The sequence below is a fragment of the Rhinatrema bivittatum genome, chromosome 8 (genome assembly GCF_901001135.1).
Source record: "Rhinatrema bivittatum chromosome 8, aRhiBiv1.1, whole genome shotgun sequence".
Taxonomy (NCBI): domain Eukaryota; kingdom Metazoa; phylum Chordata; class Amphibia; order Gymnophiona; family Rhinatrematidae; genus Rhinatrema; species Rhinatrema bivittatum.
The window spans coordinates 256,476,002-256,492,172 of record NC_042622.1 but is presented as its reverse complement, the minus strand read 5'-3'; the positions used below and the strand labels follow the sequence as shown (position 1 = coordinate 256,492,172).

The window sequence follows — 16,171 nt, the reverse complement described above, 5'->3', positions numbered from 1 at the left end:
TGCACATTACAAAGACACAGAGCTGGAGAGTAAAACATGCATAATACACATGATAATTAAGGATTAGCAAAATCAGCATTTACCTAGCACTTTCTTTTTAGCTTATAAATTCCCTGAAAAAATATGATTGTAAATAAAGCATGGGTGCTGTGGGGAGACAAAACTTACCAAGGGGATAATGTAGAGACAGAGAGAATGAGAGATAGAACAAGGCTCAAATGCAACATGGTGCCCATGCCCATGTGACTGCTTGAGAGGAAGTGCCATGTGTGCGGGGGAAGTGAAAGGTAGTGCCAGGCCTGTGGGGGGGAAGGGGCTGAGAGGAAATGCTAGATCTGGGGGAATGAAAGGAAGTGCCATGTCTGTGTGGGTGAGAGGAAGCACAGCAGCAGCAGGGGGTCAGAGAAAGCTTCGTGCCTGGTGGGGGGCACGAGAGGCTGCATCTGTGGGGGATGAGAGGACATGCCATGTCTGTGGTGGGTAAAAAGAAGTGGTGTGTTTTCTGGAGGTGAGAAGGGCTATTTTGAGGGGGGGGGGGGGAGAGGGAGCAAAAGGAAGGTTGCATCTGCAGAGGGGAAAAGGAGGTGGAGCGCTGGATCTGAGGGAAAGGACAAGAAGAAGCAGTGAGGCTCACAGTTCCATGTAGAACCTATATCCCCATGCTACTCTCGCCATGATTGTCAAGAGCCTTGGGGACAACAAGTAGCAAGAGCCACCCAGAGCCTGAGAGCTGGCAGCACAAAGTGCACGAATCCCTTTAGAGTTTCAGATCATTTGTTTGTCTTGTGGAGTGGCGCGACCATAGCCCGTTGGTTGAAAGAGGCCATCGCTTCAGTTTACATTGGTAGTGGCCGGCCTGTTCCTGATGGATTGAAGGCACATTCGACTAATTCTCAAGCGGCTTCCTGGGCAGAGAGTCAGTAGGTCTCGTCTCAAGAAATTTGCAGGGCGGTGACCTGGAAGTCTCTGCACACTTTTGCTCAGCTCTACCAATTGGACACCAGGCACTGGACATCAGCGATTTTTGGGAGCAGTGTCATTTGAGCGGGACTCTCAAGGTCCCACCCTGAGTAGGGGGCTTTGGTACATCCCAGTAGTCTGGACTGATCCAGGTACGTACAGGGAAAGGAAAAGTGGTTCTTACCTGTTAATTTTCGTTCCTGTAGTACCACGGATCAGTCCAGAAGCCCACCCGAACAAGGGGTTAACAATCAGTATTTGCTTGAGAGTCCGCTCTGTTTTTTCATTGTAAGAGAGAAGAAGGCTACAGGTTTATCCTTGTCCTGGGTTTATCCTGGGATCCATTTTTTGAACAGTTCATATTTTTTGTGGTTTCCTGTTCATACTTTGCTTGATCTACTATTACTAGCAACGGTAACATGGAATAGACTTAGTTTTTGGGTACTTGCCAGGTTCTTATGGCCTGGGTTGGCCACTATTGGAAACAGGATGCTGGGCTTGATGGATCCTTGGTCTGACCCAGTATGGCATGTTCTTATGTTCTTACTATAGGTTAAAGAAGTGGAAGGCTTCCGAGCTCGAAGCAGCGTGGTATTCACGTCCTCTGGATAGCTCTTCTTTCTTAATTGCCACTGTTCAAAAGTCAGGCCACTAGACAAAAGCGATCCGCCTTGTGGAAGAAGATTGGGAAGATGGCCCAACCGCAGGGGGCTGTCCACTGCCAGATTCACTAGATCCACGAACCAGGGCTCTGGGGCTACCAAGATGACCATCCCAGAATGAACCTCTATTCTGCGGAGAATCTTGCCTATCAGAGGCCACGGAGGAAACGCATAAGGGAGAACATCGGTCGGCCACGGCAGGACCAGCTCATTGCTCCCTTCCGCTCCGTAATCTCTTCTGTGACTAAAGAAGCGAGACACCTTGGCATTCTCGTGAGTCACCATCAAGTCCAGATGGGGAGGACCCCACCTGCGAGAGACCAGGGTCATTGCTTCGTCTGAAACCTCCCATGCTCCGGGGTCCAGACATTGGCGACTCAGGAAATCTGCTTGCACGTTGTACTTTCCTGCGATGTGCAAGGCCGCCAGCAAGGAGAGATGCTGCTCCACCCAGGCCATGAGCTGTTCCGCTTCCGCCGCTAATGGACACCTCTTGGTACCCCCTTGAAGGCTGATATAAGCCACCGTCGTTGCATTGTCGGACAAGACTGTTGCATAGCAGGGGCAGGATGTTCTGCAGTGCCAGATGGACCGCCCTTGTCTTTTTTTTTTATTTTCTATTTATCATTTTACATATATTGTCAAGTAATCACTTGAAATGAAAATATGCAATGTGACTAAATATATAGAATCAATTAATAATATTTAACAATCATATGGTAATTCCTAAAAAATACCTCAAATATCTTCTCCCAGCAGCCCAGGCTCCGGAAGAGGTTCTCGTGGGGCACTCATCTCCAGTAACCCCGCCCCTCCTCGTTGCTGACTGGCGCGTCTCAAAGCGGGATTCGTAGGAGGAGATCTTTCCTCCGGTGAAAAAGATGTAAGTAGTTCAGGGCTAAATTCGGGCACCTCTTCTCCCTGAACCGTAGCCAGCGAACTCACAACTGGAGTTACCGCTTCTCCATGGCGAATGTGAGCGTCCATAGGGCCCACAACCATTTGGGTCGAGGGAGGTTCCGAAGCTATGCTCTCCCTCGCCCTTCTCTAGCGGGCCGAATGCGGCATGTAAATCATTTAGGTAATCTGAACAGAGAGACGCTCACACACATCTCACCATGTCACTATCTTGGATCGGACCGCCCTCGTCTCCAGGTGCTTGATGGACCAAGTTGCCTCCTCTGGTGACCATTGGCCCTGAACTGCTCGAGACTGACACACTGCTCCCCATCCGAAGAGGCTGGTCACAACTCGTCACAACTATCCATTGCGGCACCTCGTGGTCCACTCCATGATTCAGGTGATCCGGGATAAGCCACCACCCAGGACTGGACCTGGCGGATTCTGTGAGCAGTATGGGAACCTGAAATTCTTCCGACCTCTGATCCCAGCGGGAAAGTAACGCGCTCTCTGCAACGGCCTCTTATGAGCAAAGGACAAGGGGACCAACTCCAGGGTGGATGCCATGGAACCGAGGATCTGCAAGTAGTCTCAGACCTTAGGGAGAGGAGCAGACAATAGGTGACAGACTTCATGCATTAACTTGCTACTCTGTTCCTCCTGAAGGAACACTGTGCCTACTCGTGTGTCGAACCTGGCCCCGACTGCAAGTGCTGTGCCCCAAGGATCACAAAGTGCAGAAACCTCTGGTGATCCTTTCCGATGGGGATATGGAGGTACGGTTCCATGAGATCCAGGCAAGCTAAGAACTCCCCGCTGTGTACTGCCGCAATGACCGAGCATAGAGTCTCCATCTGGAAATGCAGCACTTTGAGGACCTTGTTAACAGTCTTCAGGTCCAAGATAGGCCGATAGGAACCTTCTTCCTTTAGGACCACAAAATATAACGCCCCGTCTTCCACTCTGTTCTGGGATCGGGAACGATGGCCCCTAAGCACTGCAGGCGGTGAAGGGTCTGACCAACGATTTCTGCCTTCAACTGCGAGCCGCACGGGGAAACCAGGAATAGGTCCGGGAGAGAGTGAGCAAATTCTAACTCCTAGCCTTGTTTTATGCTATTTAATACACACTGGTCAGAGGTTATCCGGACCCACGCCTCGTAGAAACGGGATAGCCGACCACCTATTCTCGGAATCGAGGGATGGGCCAGCCAGATCTCATTGCGAAGACTTAAGAGCCCAGAGGTGCTTGACTGACCCTGTCTCGCGAAGGTCTGTAGCCCCGAAAGGAATGAAACCAAGACTGGGACCTCCCTGAAGACTGTTTTTGATTTGAAGACGGAGGTCTGCTTTGCCGGTAGCGTCTCTGCCCCTGAAAACGGGAGCGGGTCGGGAAAAAACCTTTAGAGGGTTTTGGTCTATCCTCCGGAAGTTTGTGCACCTTGTTATCGCCCAGGAACTTAATGAGCTGCTCCAAATCTTCACCAAAGAGGAATTTGCCCTTGAAAGGAAGAATGCTCAACTGGGCCTTAGAAGAAACGTCCGCTGACCAGTTGCGCAACCACAATAGCCTCCTTGCCGCCATGGCGGACACCATCGTCTTGGAGGAAGTACGGAGAAGATCATATAAGGCGTCAGCCCCATATGCCACAGCTGCTTCCAGGCGTTCCATCTGCACAGATTCCTCAGGTAGAAGGTCTTGGGTACTCAGCAACTGCTGGACCCAGCGGAGACCCGCTCAGAACATAAAGCTACTGCAGACGGAGGCTGGATAGCAAGTGCCAAAACCTCAAATATCCGTTTCAGATGTACTTCCAGTTTCCTATCCTGGAGATCCTTCAGTGCCACCACTCCCGCTTTGGGGATTGTGGTCCGCTTTGTCACCGCCGACACAGAGGCATCTTCCTTAGGGAATTTCAAAAGCTCTAAGGTCTCTTCGGGCAAGGGATACAGCTTGTCCATAGCCCAGTCTACTCGGAGGCCCGACTCCGGAACATCCCACTCCCGGACCATTAAGTGCTGTACCATGGGATGAAAAGGAAACATCTTGACTGGCCCCCATAGGCCTGCCAGGACCAGATCCACTGAGCCCTGAGTAGGCACCTCTTGAGGCAACTCCACACTGAGCTCCACGAGGGATTAGCGGGTCAAACTCTTCCCTATGGAACAAACTAACAACCTTCGGGTCATCCCCTCCAAGGGTGAGGTCTTCTCCGGCTCATCATCAGCATTCGCCCCAGAGAAAGGCTGAGGAGCCGAGGGCGGGCGGGGGCCAGTGATTCAAGGGGATCAGCCTGCTCCGGGCCATCTCCCAAGGGATTAGAGCCTCGCTGCTGCTTAACCTGAAGGGACACTTGAGGGCCCTGGTGCCTAGGGACCTTCTTGGGAGGCCCCTCTGTCTGAACCTGAGAAGAACTGAGTAGCTAGGAACGCCTTGTGCATTAAAAGCACAAAGTCCAAAGAAAAAGTGGTTAGGCTGGCCCCACCCCCACCAAGAGATCAGGCTCGCCGCCAGAGTAAGCCTGGAGCGAGTCCTGAGGGCCCTCAGGACTGCCATGCTCCGGGGACAAGTCGGGCGGGAGAACCCCTCCGCCTGTCTGAGCATTGGAGAAAGTTTTCAAAATGGCCACCATTCCCGTGCTCAGCGGGAACGGGTCGGCCTTTGCCTCATGGTTGGCTGCTCGCTTGCCCACACCGCGGGACTGAGATCCAGACGCTGGACTCGCCCCCGACGTGCCCTCCCTGCCAGGGAGGCAATGCAGCGCCCTGTGCGGGAGAGCCGTGAAGAGGACTCCCCGCAAGCCACACAATGCGTTGGACGTGGCATCAAATGGACTGGGGGGATGCAGTGGATCAGACTCCCGATAGTACTGAAGGTGCCTAATGCAGCCCCAGAGCTCCCCAGCGGCAAGAGAGGGGACCGAATATGACCTCCACGGCGCCGACACGCAGCCGCACTCCTGCCTTTTTTTTTTCCCAGCCGTAAAGGCTAACAGACCTGTCCAAATCTGGGATGTGACCAAGGGGGAGGGACCAGACTACCGGTATCACCCCAGATGCCTCACCAGACCAAGGAGCCACACGGAGCAACCAGCCCCAGCTCCACACGACCTGCGACCAGGAGGGGTAGCCCCATTAGGGCCTGCCTACCGCCTGAGAGGTATGTCCCTGAAAAAGCTTGCTTGATCAGAGAACTAAAATCAACTTTTTTTTTTTTTTTAAGTGAAGAAATGGTCAAAGACCGCAGGTTTTGCACCACCTCCATTTGCTGGAGACAGAGAAATACTGAAGAGATGCAGGTGGCACACCAGATTAAGAGGGGGTGCACTTCAAGTTTTTCCTCTGTCTCCATCTGCTGGAAGGGAGGCAAAACCCAGCAGTCTAGATTGATCTGGGTACAGACAGGGAATCCAGTGTTCCTGCTTCGCACCCAGCTCTTCAATCCTATTCCAGTGTTCCTGCTACGCACCCAGCTCTGCAATCCACTCCAGTGTTCCTGCTCTACACCCAGTCCTGTAGTCCTTCTCCATGTTCAGGCCTACATTACAACGCTGCATCCAATGTTACAGACTTGCTCTAGCATTATAGGTCTATACTGAACAGCCTCCCAAGCTAGGCCTAGTTTTACCAGTCTTGGCTCAACCTTCATTCAGGCATATAGCCTCTACCTAAATGTACCCTTCACTAGCAACTGCACATACCCTGACACATGTACAACTACCAGAGTATTTTCCCCATCTTTATATCAGCCCAGCAACTGCAGTAACAGTGCACACCCAAGGGACCACAAACTGAAGCTCCCTCCAGAACGCAGGGAATATGGTTCCTATGTTTTGGCCATCACTCAATATTGACACCTGGTGGCCAGACTCCACCCCAGGGGCTGTTAATTTGGATTCTTTCTTCCCTCTACACTGCTGCTGTTTTAATTCGTCTGGTTTTATTAAGTTGTGTATGATTCATGAGATTCATTTTATATTGTTCATTTTTCTTGGAGGTGCTGATTTGTAATTGGTCACCAGGCCAGCCCAGGAGCATGAGGTTTTGTGTACTTTTAGCTATATAAGGAGAAAGTGGGGCACAGATTAAATGGTTTCTGATTTTCAAGAGGACCCACTCATTTGGACAATGGACAAGACATACTTGGCTCGCCTGGCCGCTCCCCTCCCATTAACCTTCCTTATCCTTCATTCTGGCTAATTCTGTCATAAAGGAAATATAACATCACACGAGAGCTCCAAAAGCAGGGGATGTAATTGGTAGGGGAGAAGAGAGGTCTGGATAGACAAGGATTTGGCAGTCCTCACTCTCCCTGTCACCTGTGCAGTCCAGATTAAGGGTAAGAACAAATGAAGACTGACAGACTCATACAGCTTGTTGCTAGCAGAAGCATGATTAGGACATGGGAGAGTCAAACTTTACACCAAACCATGAAACCTTCACTACCCCCCCCCAAAAAAAGAGATGCACTTAAATCATGGGTTCAAGGAAGGTCTTTTCTTTTTATTAATCAAGATGCTACAGCATGAGGGTGGACGCGGTACAAAAACAGAAAGTGGAAAGACTCCAGAACCCCTAGAATGAAAAGAAGCTCAACTCCCCTGGATCTCTGTCTAAACCAGCCTCCTGCCCAGCCTGGAAGCAGAAGGGGTGAAGTGTATGCTATAGATTGGGACATACATGGGAACCCTTTGCAGAAGGAAACTCTTCTTTATTATCAGGGCACTCTGGTCCCACACCACCTGGTTTATTACACAGACTTCTAGCAGCCTAGGTCAATCCTGGCTTGCAGCTGTATGCACCTGCGGTGCATCAAGGCCTCTCCGGCAGCAGACAACAGTGGGGAAGATCTGCCAGGCTCCCAGCCACAGAAACCCTTCAGCTCCCAAGTGCATCACCAGGTCTAGTGATTAATCCTCCGCACTTGTGAGGCAGAGAGAACCAAACAAGCCCTAAAAAGATGAATGGGAGTCCACAAAATCAGCTGGGTTGGGGCTGAATCTAGAAAGGGGGGGGGGGGGGGGACAACATAAATAAAAAGCTAACTTATTTCTCCAAACTGAAACTACTGATTAGATTTTAAATAAATACCATCAAGGATTTAGAACAAAGAACAGTATTATTCTCCCTCTACCTTTTTCAGTTTTGTTTGTTCCTGAACTGAAGTGTTTGAAAGCCCTTCCCCACCCAATGCCCTTGGGTCATGTACATTTGTTGGGAAAGCAACTACTAATATTGTTTAAAATTAGAAATGCTTGCCAGAGGTTACTCCCAAAACCAAGATCTTGAGGGTCAAAGATTAAGCTATCTAACAATTATATATATCTGGTGAAATTTCATCTTACCAGATAATTTCCTTACCTCAAAGTAGGGAAATCCAATCCACACCTCGGGGTTGTGCACTTCATCCAGCAGGTGGAGATAGAACAATGATATGCTAACTTCCTTCTCAAGTAGCTCATCCCAGATATCAGCCAACCAGTATTTTTTCTTTAAAAGTTAAATGTGGACACTAAACCACCTAAACGTTATTGCATCCTCCAATAATCATTATCCAAAACAAAACATTCTTCCATTATTTAATTACATTTTTTCTTTAAACAATGGAAACACTGGACTCAGCTCCGCCAACAATAGTCAAATAGGAAACTGTTAGACGAATATCGCAGAATGAAACTCCCTTACCAGGTACAGCACCATTCCATGTGCATCCAACATCTTTGCCATACAATATGTTCCTTAATAAGGATCTCACACAACAAGAATGTCGACCGCCTCAAGGTAGCCCACGGCAGGATGGTGGACTAGCTTGCCCTACTTCAATGAAAGGAAGTTATCAAGTAAGAAGTAATTTCACCACCTTCTTCATGCGGGAAGCCAGTCCACACCAGTGAGATGTACCAAAGCTACTCCCCAGACGGGCGAGAGGCTGCCTATGGTCCAAGCAGTATTGCCGTAGCAAAGGACGAATCCTCTCGCGCAGCCAGATCTAACAAATAGTATCTGGCAAAAAGTATGCAAGGAAGACCACGTTGCCACTCTAAAGACCTCCGCCAGAGAAAGCAAATGCAATTCTTCCCAGGAAACCGCCTGTGCCTGGGTTGAATGTGCTCTTATCTGCTTCAGAAGAGGATTCCCAGGATCCACATATGCCACAGTCACCACCTCCTTAATCCATGAAGCCACCATGGCACAAGAGGCCACCTCCACTTTCTTCACTCCTTGGTGAAGGAAAAAGAGCCGATCTGTCTTATGATAGACATTGGTAACTTCCAGATAGTGCAATAAATGCTGCCGCACATCCAAAGGCCACAATTTCCCGAATTCCTGTCCATTCAAATCCCTATTCAAGGATAATAGAAAAAGAGTGATTCAAATGGAAATCTGAAACCATCTTTGGAAGAAAGGTAGGTACAATTCTTAACTGGACCCTATCCGGCATGATAACTAAAATTCTGCACGACAAGGCACCACTTCCAAGACCCACTGGTTGGAAGTGATGTGGGCCCAACTCCAACAAAATTGAGACAAACTGCTGCCTATCTCTGGAACTGGAGGATGGACTCCCAAAACTTAATTGGGAAGATCAAAGAGCTCTGGAGCCGGAGGCACCATCTTTTCCTGGCTTCTTTGCCCGAAAGGACTGAGACCTGGCAAAGGAGCGGGACCTCCGAATTTTTGCTCTTCCAGAGGTTTAAATACACTAGGTACTCCAAAATCGCCCCTTCGCTGACGAAAACCAGGGTATAGTTTTCCTGTCTTCGGGTAGCTGAGGAAACTTGAAGTCGCCCCATCGATCCGCCAACTGCAATCCAGCCCACCATACAACAGCTACAGGTTCAAAATCGCCTTAATCTTTCCATTCTGGGCATCTTTTAATGCTGCACCTTCTTCCACTGTAATGGTGGTATGTTTGTCACCACACAGACCAGGGCATCCACCCTAGGAAACCAGGGCTGCTTCCTAGTTTTCGGATCCATAGGGCAAAAACCTAACAAGCGACCCATTTTAAAATTAGCCTCAGGAGAACTCCATTCCAAATCAATCAATTCCTGAACAGCCTCGTGGAGAGGAAAAAGCAGGACGCCTTTCGCAAACCATCATAGGATTCTTCTTCGGATCCTGAGTCACTGCAGGCAAGGCCTCCTCACAACAAAGGGCCTTCAGGGTCTGTAAAAATCAAACCCATCTCTGTGAAAAAGCTGAAGCATTGTCCTATGTGGCTCTGCTTCTGGAGGAATCTCCTCCTCCTCCAAAAATACCTCGACAAGATCCCACATCGAGGATCACAACTCTTTCCAGGAGTCTCCTGAAGGATGCACATTCTCACCTTCTCTCCCAGCACACTGAGCCCTTTTCTGCTTTACTTGTCTGGGGAGGAATGAATGTTCCTTCTTCGCATCAGCAGTCTCCTTCTCGAGGAAGGAGACTGCTGATGCGGGCGTTCAAGATTTCACACAGGGTCCTTCCTGCCCTTTACAAAAGGCCTGCAGTCCTTTAAAGAATTCCACCCATGACATAGTGGAAAGATCCATTACTTTAGTAAGGAAAGCCTCTTCTGAGCTCACCCTCGTGGGAAATGGCAGGAGAGGTGGTAGGAGGTCTCCTCACCTCCCTCCCCAAGAGGAGCTGTGACTACACTTCCCTCCTGAGAATCTGGAGCTCCTAAAGTCCTTAGAGGGACAAATTCCCCTGCAGAGACTTCCCCTTGAGCCTCCATGCATTTTTGGCAAATGCTCAATGATCTCCTGGGGCTAATCACCCTCATATGACAGGCACAGCAGACGCACAGCTTTTTCCTGTGCTGTTCACCCAACGCCAATCCCCTATGCGCGCCTCATCAGTAACACTGGACCTCCAAAATGGTGCCTGCCACGGTACTCTGGCTGGTTCAAAATAGCAGCACCTTGGCCCCAGCACTCAAGGCGGTCCAACATGGCCTCTATCCCTGCGATTGCTGCAGCAAAGTGGCCTCTATCCTCTATATGCGATTGCTGCAGCAAAGTCTGCCAGTGTGGAGGTTTTTCTTTTTTTTAATTTTATTTGCCACGCTGAAGACCAGGGAAGGCAGAACAGCAGAGAAACACCAGGGCAGGGATCAGGCAGAGAGGACAAAACAGACAGGAGAAGCAGAGCGACAAATCAAAAGGGCTGAGTCCAAGACTCCCTTAACCTACCACACTCTCCCCACAGGAACTCTCTCTCTGTCAGGAGGAGGGCTAAGGCACTAGCCTTCATCTCACTCCTGTCCTGATATATCAGACACTCAACGGAGGGAGGGAGCAAATGCTATTACCACATGAGGTCAGGTCAGCCTGTTCAATCCTGGCAGGCCGAAGTCCACAAGTGAGGATGCATGTCCATCACCTGCAGGAGATGGAAAAATGCTGGCAGGCTGATGTCTGTGATGAGCTATATGAGAGGGACAACCCACTGGTGTGGTCCGGCTTGCTCAGATGCAGTGTGTGTAAGTGTATACACACACACACAAAAAAAAATGAGTTGAAGGAATGCAACCAAGAGAGGAAGGATGGCAAAGTAAGATGGGTAAGGTATTATACGTCCCAGATAAATAGAAAGACACTGAACCAGCCTGGCACTAATTATTCTTACACTTAAGAAATATACACTACAGGTTTAGGGCACTGGAGCTATGTGAAGTCACAAGTGGGCCAGACTTTCCATGGACTCTGCCCATCTCGGTGCACAGCCCTAACACAATAATCTAAAGCACATCTCACCCACCTCACTTTAGAGACAGGTGCAGCCAACTCTGAGGGAAGGCTGATTTCTGGTGCTTGGACTGCATGAAAGCTAAAAAAACAGGCAACTAATACTGGTGGGCACAGAGCAAGATAAAAGTTTGCTCCAGGGTCATGCACTGAGCCTCAGTTGTAGGCCAGGGATTAGAATAGAGGTACAGAGGGATAAAATGACTTGCCTCATGATCACACACAGTCAGTGACAAAGCATGGGATTATAGCTGAGAGACAAGGAGGTAAAGTGACTTGCCTGGATGTTACATGGCACTCAGAGGCAAAGCGCAGTAGTATTCCCAGCTTGCAGTTCCATACACTGAACACAGGGTTATGCATCATTCTACCCATCACTTCCAAAAACATAATCAAGGCTTTGACAAAGAAAAGGTTAAAAAAAAAAATAGAAAAGCTAATTTCTTTACAAAATAAACACACACACACGTACATTGTTCCTTATCTCCTCAACACAACCAGGAACCAAATTCCACAGGCTGCTCAATTATTGCTTCAAATGCTACAGGCATTGCCCTAGATCTCTTGGCTCAGTCTCATTATGCTAAAGAGCAGCTCTGGAGGAGAAAGATTGTGTGCTACAGTCAGCAGCTGCAGAACACAACCCATGCTTCTATAGCAATGTTGTCTCTGCAGTACCACTTGCAAAATTTGAGGTTCTTAGCTAGGAAACCAACCTTGCAAGTAGCAGAGAGCTCAGGAAACCCTGCATAAGGCAATGGAATTGAGTTATAAATGAAAGGACTTTTTTTTAAATAAGTAGATGGAGAACTATCATCCATGGCAGCAGAGCAGAGAGCAGTTATTACAGCTCAACAAACAAAGCAGCACTGGTGCTGCTTTAAAATCACTGGACACCTGTGTTCTCAAAATACAGAGGGGAGGGGGTGGGGGCAGGAACAAACTGTATACCTCTTATCCTTCAACACCTCCACCAAACCCAGGAATCTTATAAAACCTCAAACAACCCACAGCCACAAACAAAAGAAATTGTTTAAAATAAAAAGCACATCCAGAGGATTCTGTGGCCATGCGGTTAAGAGACCAGAAATAAAATCCATTCTGATATTTCGCTGCCACCTGCAAGTGAGGGAGAGGATGACATGTCTGTCGAGTCTGCAGAAAGTTGTACTGGAAGCTGTGCCAGCGGCCCAGTTTCACTTCCTATTATTGGGAAGAGGCGGCGGCCAGATGCGGCTTCCTTTCCAGATGCGGTGTGGGCTCCTGTTGGTGAGCCTCTGGTGCCATTCTTCAGCAGCAGCCTCCGCTAGAGGCTTTCACTGGCATGCTGTCAATTTTCAGGTGGGTGCGCTCTCCGCTGGCAGTAGCCCCAGGGCCCATGCGCTTCTTGATCTCAGCAGCCATGGTCATAAAAGCCTGCTCCACGTTGGTGCTGTTCTTGGCGCTGGTCTCTAGGAAGGGGATTCTTAACGAGTCTGCAAACTCCTGTGGAGAGCATCAGCGAGATCAAGTGAGAATACGACACAGAAAAGGGTGTATTCCAGTAATGAGAACCCCCATGCCCTCCTGCCCAAAATACCACTCTGTTAATGCACCTCACTCCTGCTCTGCTGCATTCCCTGCCATTCCACTCGAGAGTCCCTCCCAACACAGCTCATTCCTGCCCTGCAGCATCACCTGCTATTCAGTTCTGCTCATATAACTCAGTCGGTGCCACCCCTTGCTATTCTAGTACTGAAACTCAAATACATAGTTCTGCTAATACACCTCATTCTTTCCCTGCAACATTTCTTGCTCTTCCATGTACTGAGACATCCCATTCAGAGATCTGTCAATGCAACACACTCCTGCCTTGTGGCATGACTACAACCACCACCATCACCAATACATGGCTCTGCCAAGTCATCGCACTCCTGCTGTGCAGCAACCCTGCATTCATGTACTGAGAAATTCACATAGCTCTGCCAATACACCTCAGTCCTACCCTGCAGTATCCTCTTCTAGTCACAAGCTCTATTCATGGACCTCAGTCACTGCCCTTTGCTATTCTCTTCTAACGACAACAGGCTCTGGATCCCTCTGCCCTCCCTGCTGGGGCTCACCTTGGCTGTGCTGTAGTCCATCACTTTCTTGGTGGTCAGGTCACACTTGTTTCCTACTAGCAGTTTGTTGACACTTTCACTGGCATAACGCTCAATCTCCTGCAGCCACTGCCTCACATTATTATATGATTCCTGAAATGGGGACATGCACCTTTAATATAGCAACCACAGCCTGCTGGGGGCCTCCATGCAGCCACCGCTGTACACAGGGAAAGAAGGTAAATGCTACAATTAATAATGCATAAACTGAGGCACAGGGAGCTTATACAAAGAAACATTCAGTGACAAAGCCGGGGATGAGAACAGAGACACAGTTCTTCCATCTCATATAGGCACAGAAATAAAGGTTAAACAATATAAAAATAATAAAAAGGGACAGAAAAAAGTATAGTTGTAGGGGTATACTGCTATCCATCTGGACAGAATGAACAGATAATGAAATGCAACAGAAATTAGGGAAGCTAACAAATTTGGCAGCACAGTAATAATGGGAGATTTCAATTACCCCCAATATTGATTGGGTAAATGTTACATCAGGGCATGGGAGAAAGTTTCTAGATGAAATAAATGACTACTTCATGGAGCAACTTGTACAGAAACCGAGGAGAGGGGGAGCTATTTTAGACCTAATCTTTAGTGTAATGCAGGATTTGGTGAAGGATACAACAGTAGTGAGGCCAGTTGGCAATAGTGATAAGATCAAATTAGACTTAACTGGAGGGAGGACATTAAGGAAAAACTACTGCTCCTAGCATTTAACTTTCAAAAGGGAGGCTTTGATAAAATGAGAAAAATAGAAAAAAAAACTAAAAGGTGTAGCTGCAAAGGCTTAGAGGAGAATTTTAAAAGCCTGGCGCACGCATCATTCGGGGGATGGGTGAATAACTCGGAATCACAAGCATCCCAACACGCTCGGAAATGCTGCAGCGAGCACATCTCGAAAGTTTTCAAAAAGGAGCGGGGCATGGGCGTTTTGGGACATGAACCTGATGTGTGTGCATAAATACTTAAAGCAACCCTGGCGTGTGCAGAGGGCCCCTGCTATGGATACCATATAAGTTAAAATTTACAGAAAACTAGGCAGATCTGCAGGATTTTAAGGGTTGGGGCTAACTGGGAGAGTGAAGGTTATTAAAATGGGAGGGGTGGATATGGAAGACATAAGAAATTGCCATGCTGGGTCAGACCATGGGTCCATCAAGCCCAGCATCCTGTCTCCAACTTAGGCCAAACCAGGCCACAAGAACCTGGCAAGTACCCAAACACCAAGAAGATCCCATGCTACTGATGCAATTAATAGCAGTGGCTGTTCCCTAAGTAAACTTGATTAATAGCCAAACACTAAGAAGATCCCATGCTACTGATGCAATTAATAGCAGATTTTTCACTTAACTGGGTGAATCGGGGACGAACTGGTAAAACTGTGAATGGTATTAGCAAATCCGCTTCTAATCACATAAATCCCCCAATTTATGTGACAGAAGCAGGATTTGCACACACCAGTGCATACCCTCTTAAAGTTTGGCACACTTGCTTGGCCAGGCTATTTTGGCACATCCCTGGGTGCAGGCTGACATATGTGTGCGCAAATATGCACCTGTGCGCCATTTTCAAAGTTACTGTCTAAGAGTTTACAACAGGCATGAAAATTATTTAAAAATATCATCTTTGAAGCCCAGACCAGATGTATTCCACACATTAAAAAAAAAGGGGTGAGAGGAAGGTCAAACAACTGCCAGCATGGTTAAACAGTGAAGTGAAAGATTATAGCCAAAAGAATATCTTAAAAAAAAAAAAAAATAGGGCGATACAAATGAAGAAAATAGGAAAAAGCATAAACAATGGCAAGTTAGTTGCAAACCATTGATAAGGTAGGAAAAAAAGAGAATCAGAAAAGAAGCTTGCAGTAGAGGCAAAACTCATAATAAAAACCTTCAAATACTTTCAAAGCAGAAAGCCTGTGAGGGAGTCGATAACCCGTTGGATGATTGAGAGGGAAGAAAAAGCCACAGCAGAAAGACTAAATAAATTCTTTTCTTCGGTATTTGCTGAGGGATGTTGGGGAGATAACCATGTTGGAAACAATATTTAAATGATGATGATGATGGTGATACTAGGGAAATGAAATTTGGGTGAACATGAAGATTTAATACAGGAAACTGAAACTAAGGAATAGCAAGTCACCTGGAGCAAATAAAAAAAAACCCAACAATATTTAATGATGATGATGATGATGATGATGATGCGGGGGAAATGAAATTTGGGTGAACATGAAGATTTAAATTGGCAAACTGGACCTAAAGAATAGCAAGTCACCTGGAGCAAATGAAAAAAAACCCCCAAAAAACTAAAAAATGAAACCAACAGATTATGCTCCCCTGCCAGCAGATGGAGATAGAGTCAGATTTCAAAGCTGATGTCACCCTAGATACACCCCCTACAATGACCTCAGCCCCTCAATATTCTCTTCAAAAACCACTGTGGACCCACTAATGAAAAAAAATGATTAAAAATATGATTAGAAATTGATAACTTTAACTGTACTCAACCAATCAAATACTGGACCCCAGTAAGGATATAGGTGCCCTGATCTAGGGACTGGATGAAGGCCTACCAATAATCTGGATGCAATATCCACTCCACTGGCGAATCCTTGGCACAGTTCTTAGGCAGCTGAGGGCACAATGCTGTATCCATCTGTCTACACTAAGGAAAACAAAATTATCAGGTAAGTAAATTCTCCATTTCCTAGTGTGTAGCCAGATAGACTCAGGACCAATGGGATGTACAAAAGCTACTCCTAATCGGGGCAGGAG

The 16,171-nt window shown here is 47.8% G+C and overlaps 1 protein-coding gene across 5 annotated transcripts in view; it reads right to left on the bottom strand.

The window, feature by feature from the left end:
* The window catches only part of LOC115098212 (ras-related protein Rab-1A-like), a 139,310-nt gene that overhangs the window by 105,327 nt on the left and 17,812 nt on the right, over positions 1–16,171 (bottom strand). For 2 of the 5 annotated variants that reach the window (XM_029614652.1, XM_029614651.1), the window contains exons 5-6: positions 13,356–13,487; positions 7,004–12,738 (exon numbers count right to left, since the gene is read on the bottom strand). The exons of the other annotated variants lie outside the window; for them this stretch is intronic. In XM_029614652.1, the coding sequence (XP_029470512.1) occupies positions 12,544–12,738; positions 13,356–13,487 (327 nt within the window). In that variant the 3' untranslated portion in view covers positions 7,004–12,543. Of the gene's footprint in view, positions 1–7,003; positions 12,739–13,355; positions 13,488–16,171 lie in introns of those variants that run through there. 5 annotated transcript variants of the gene reach the window in all.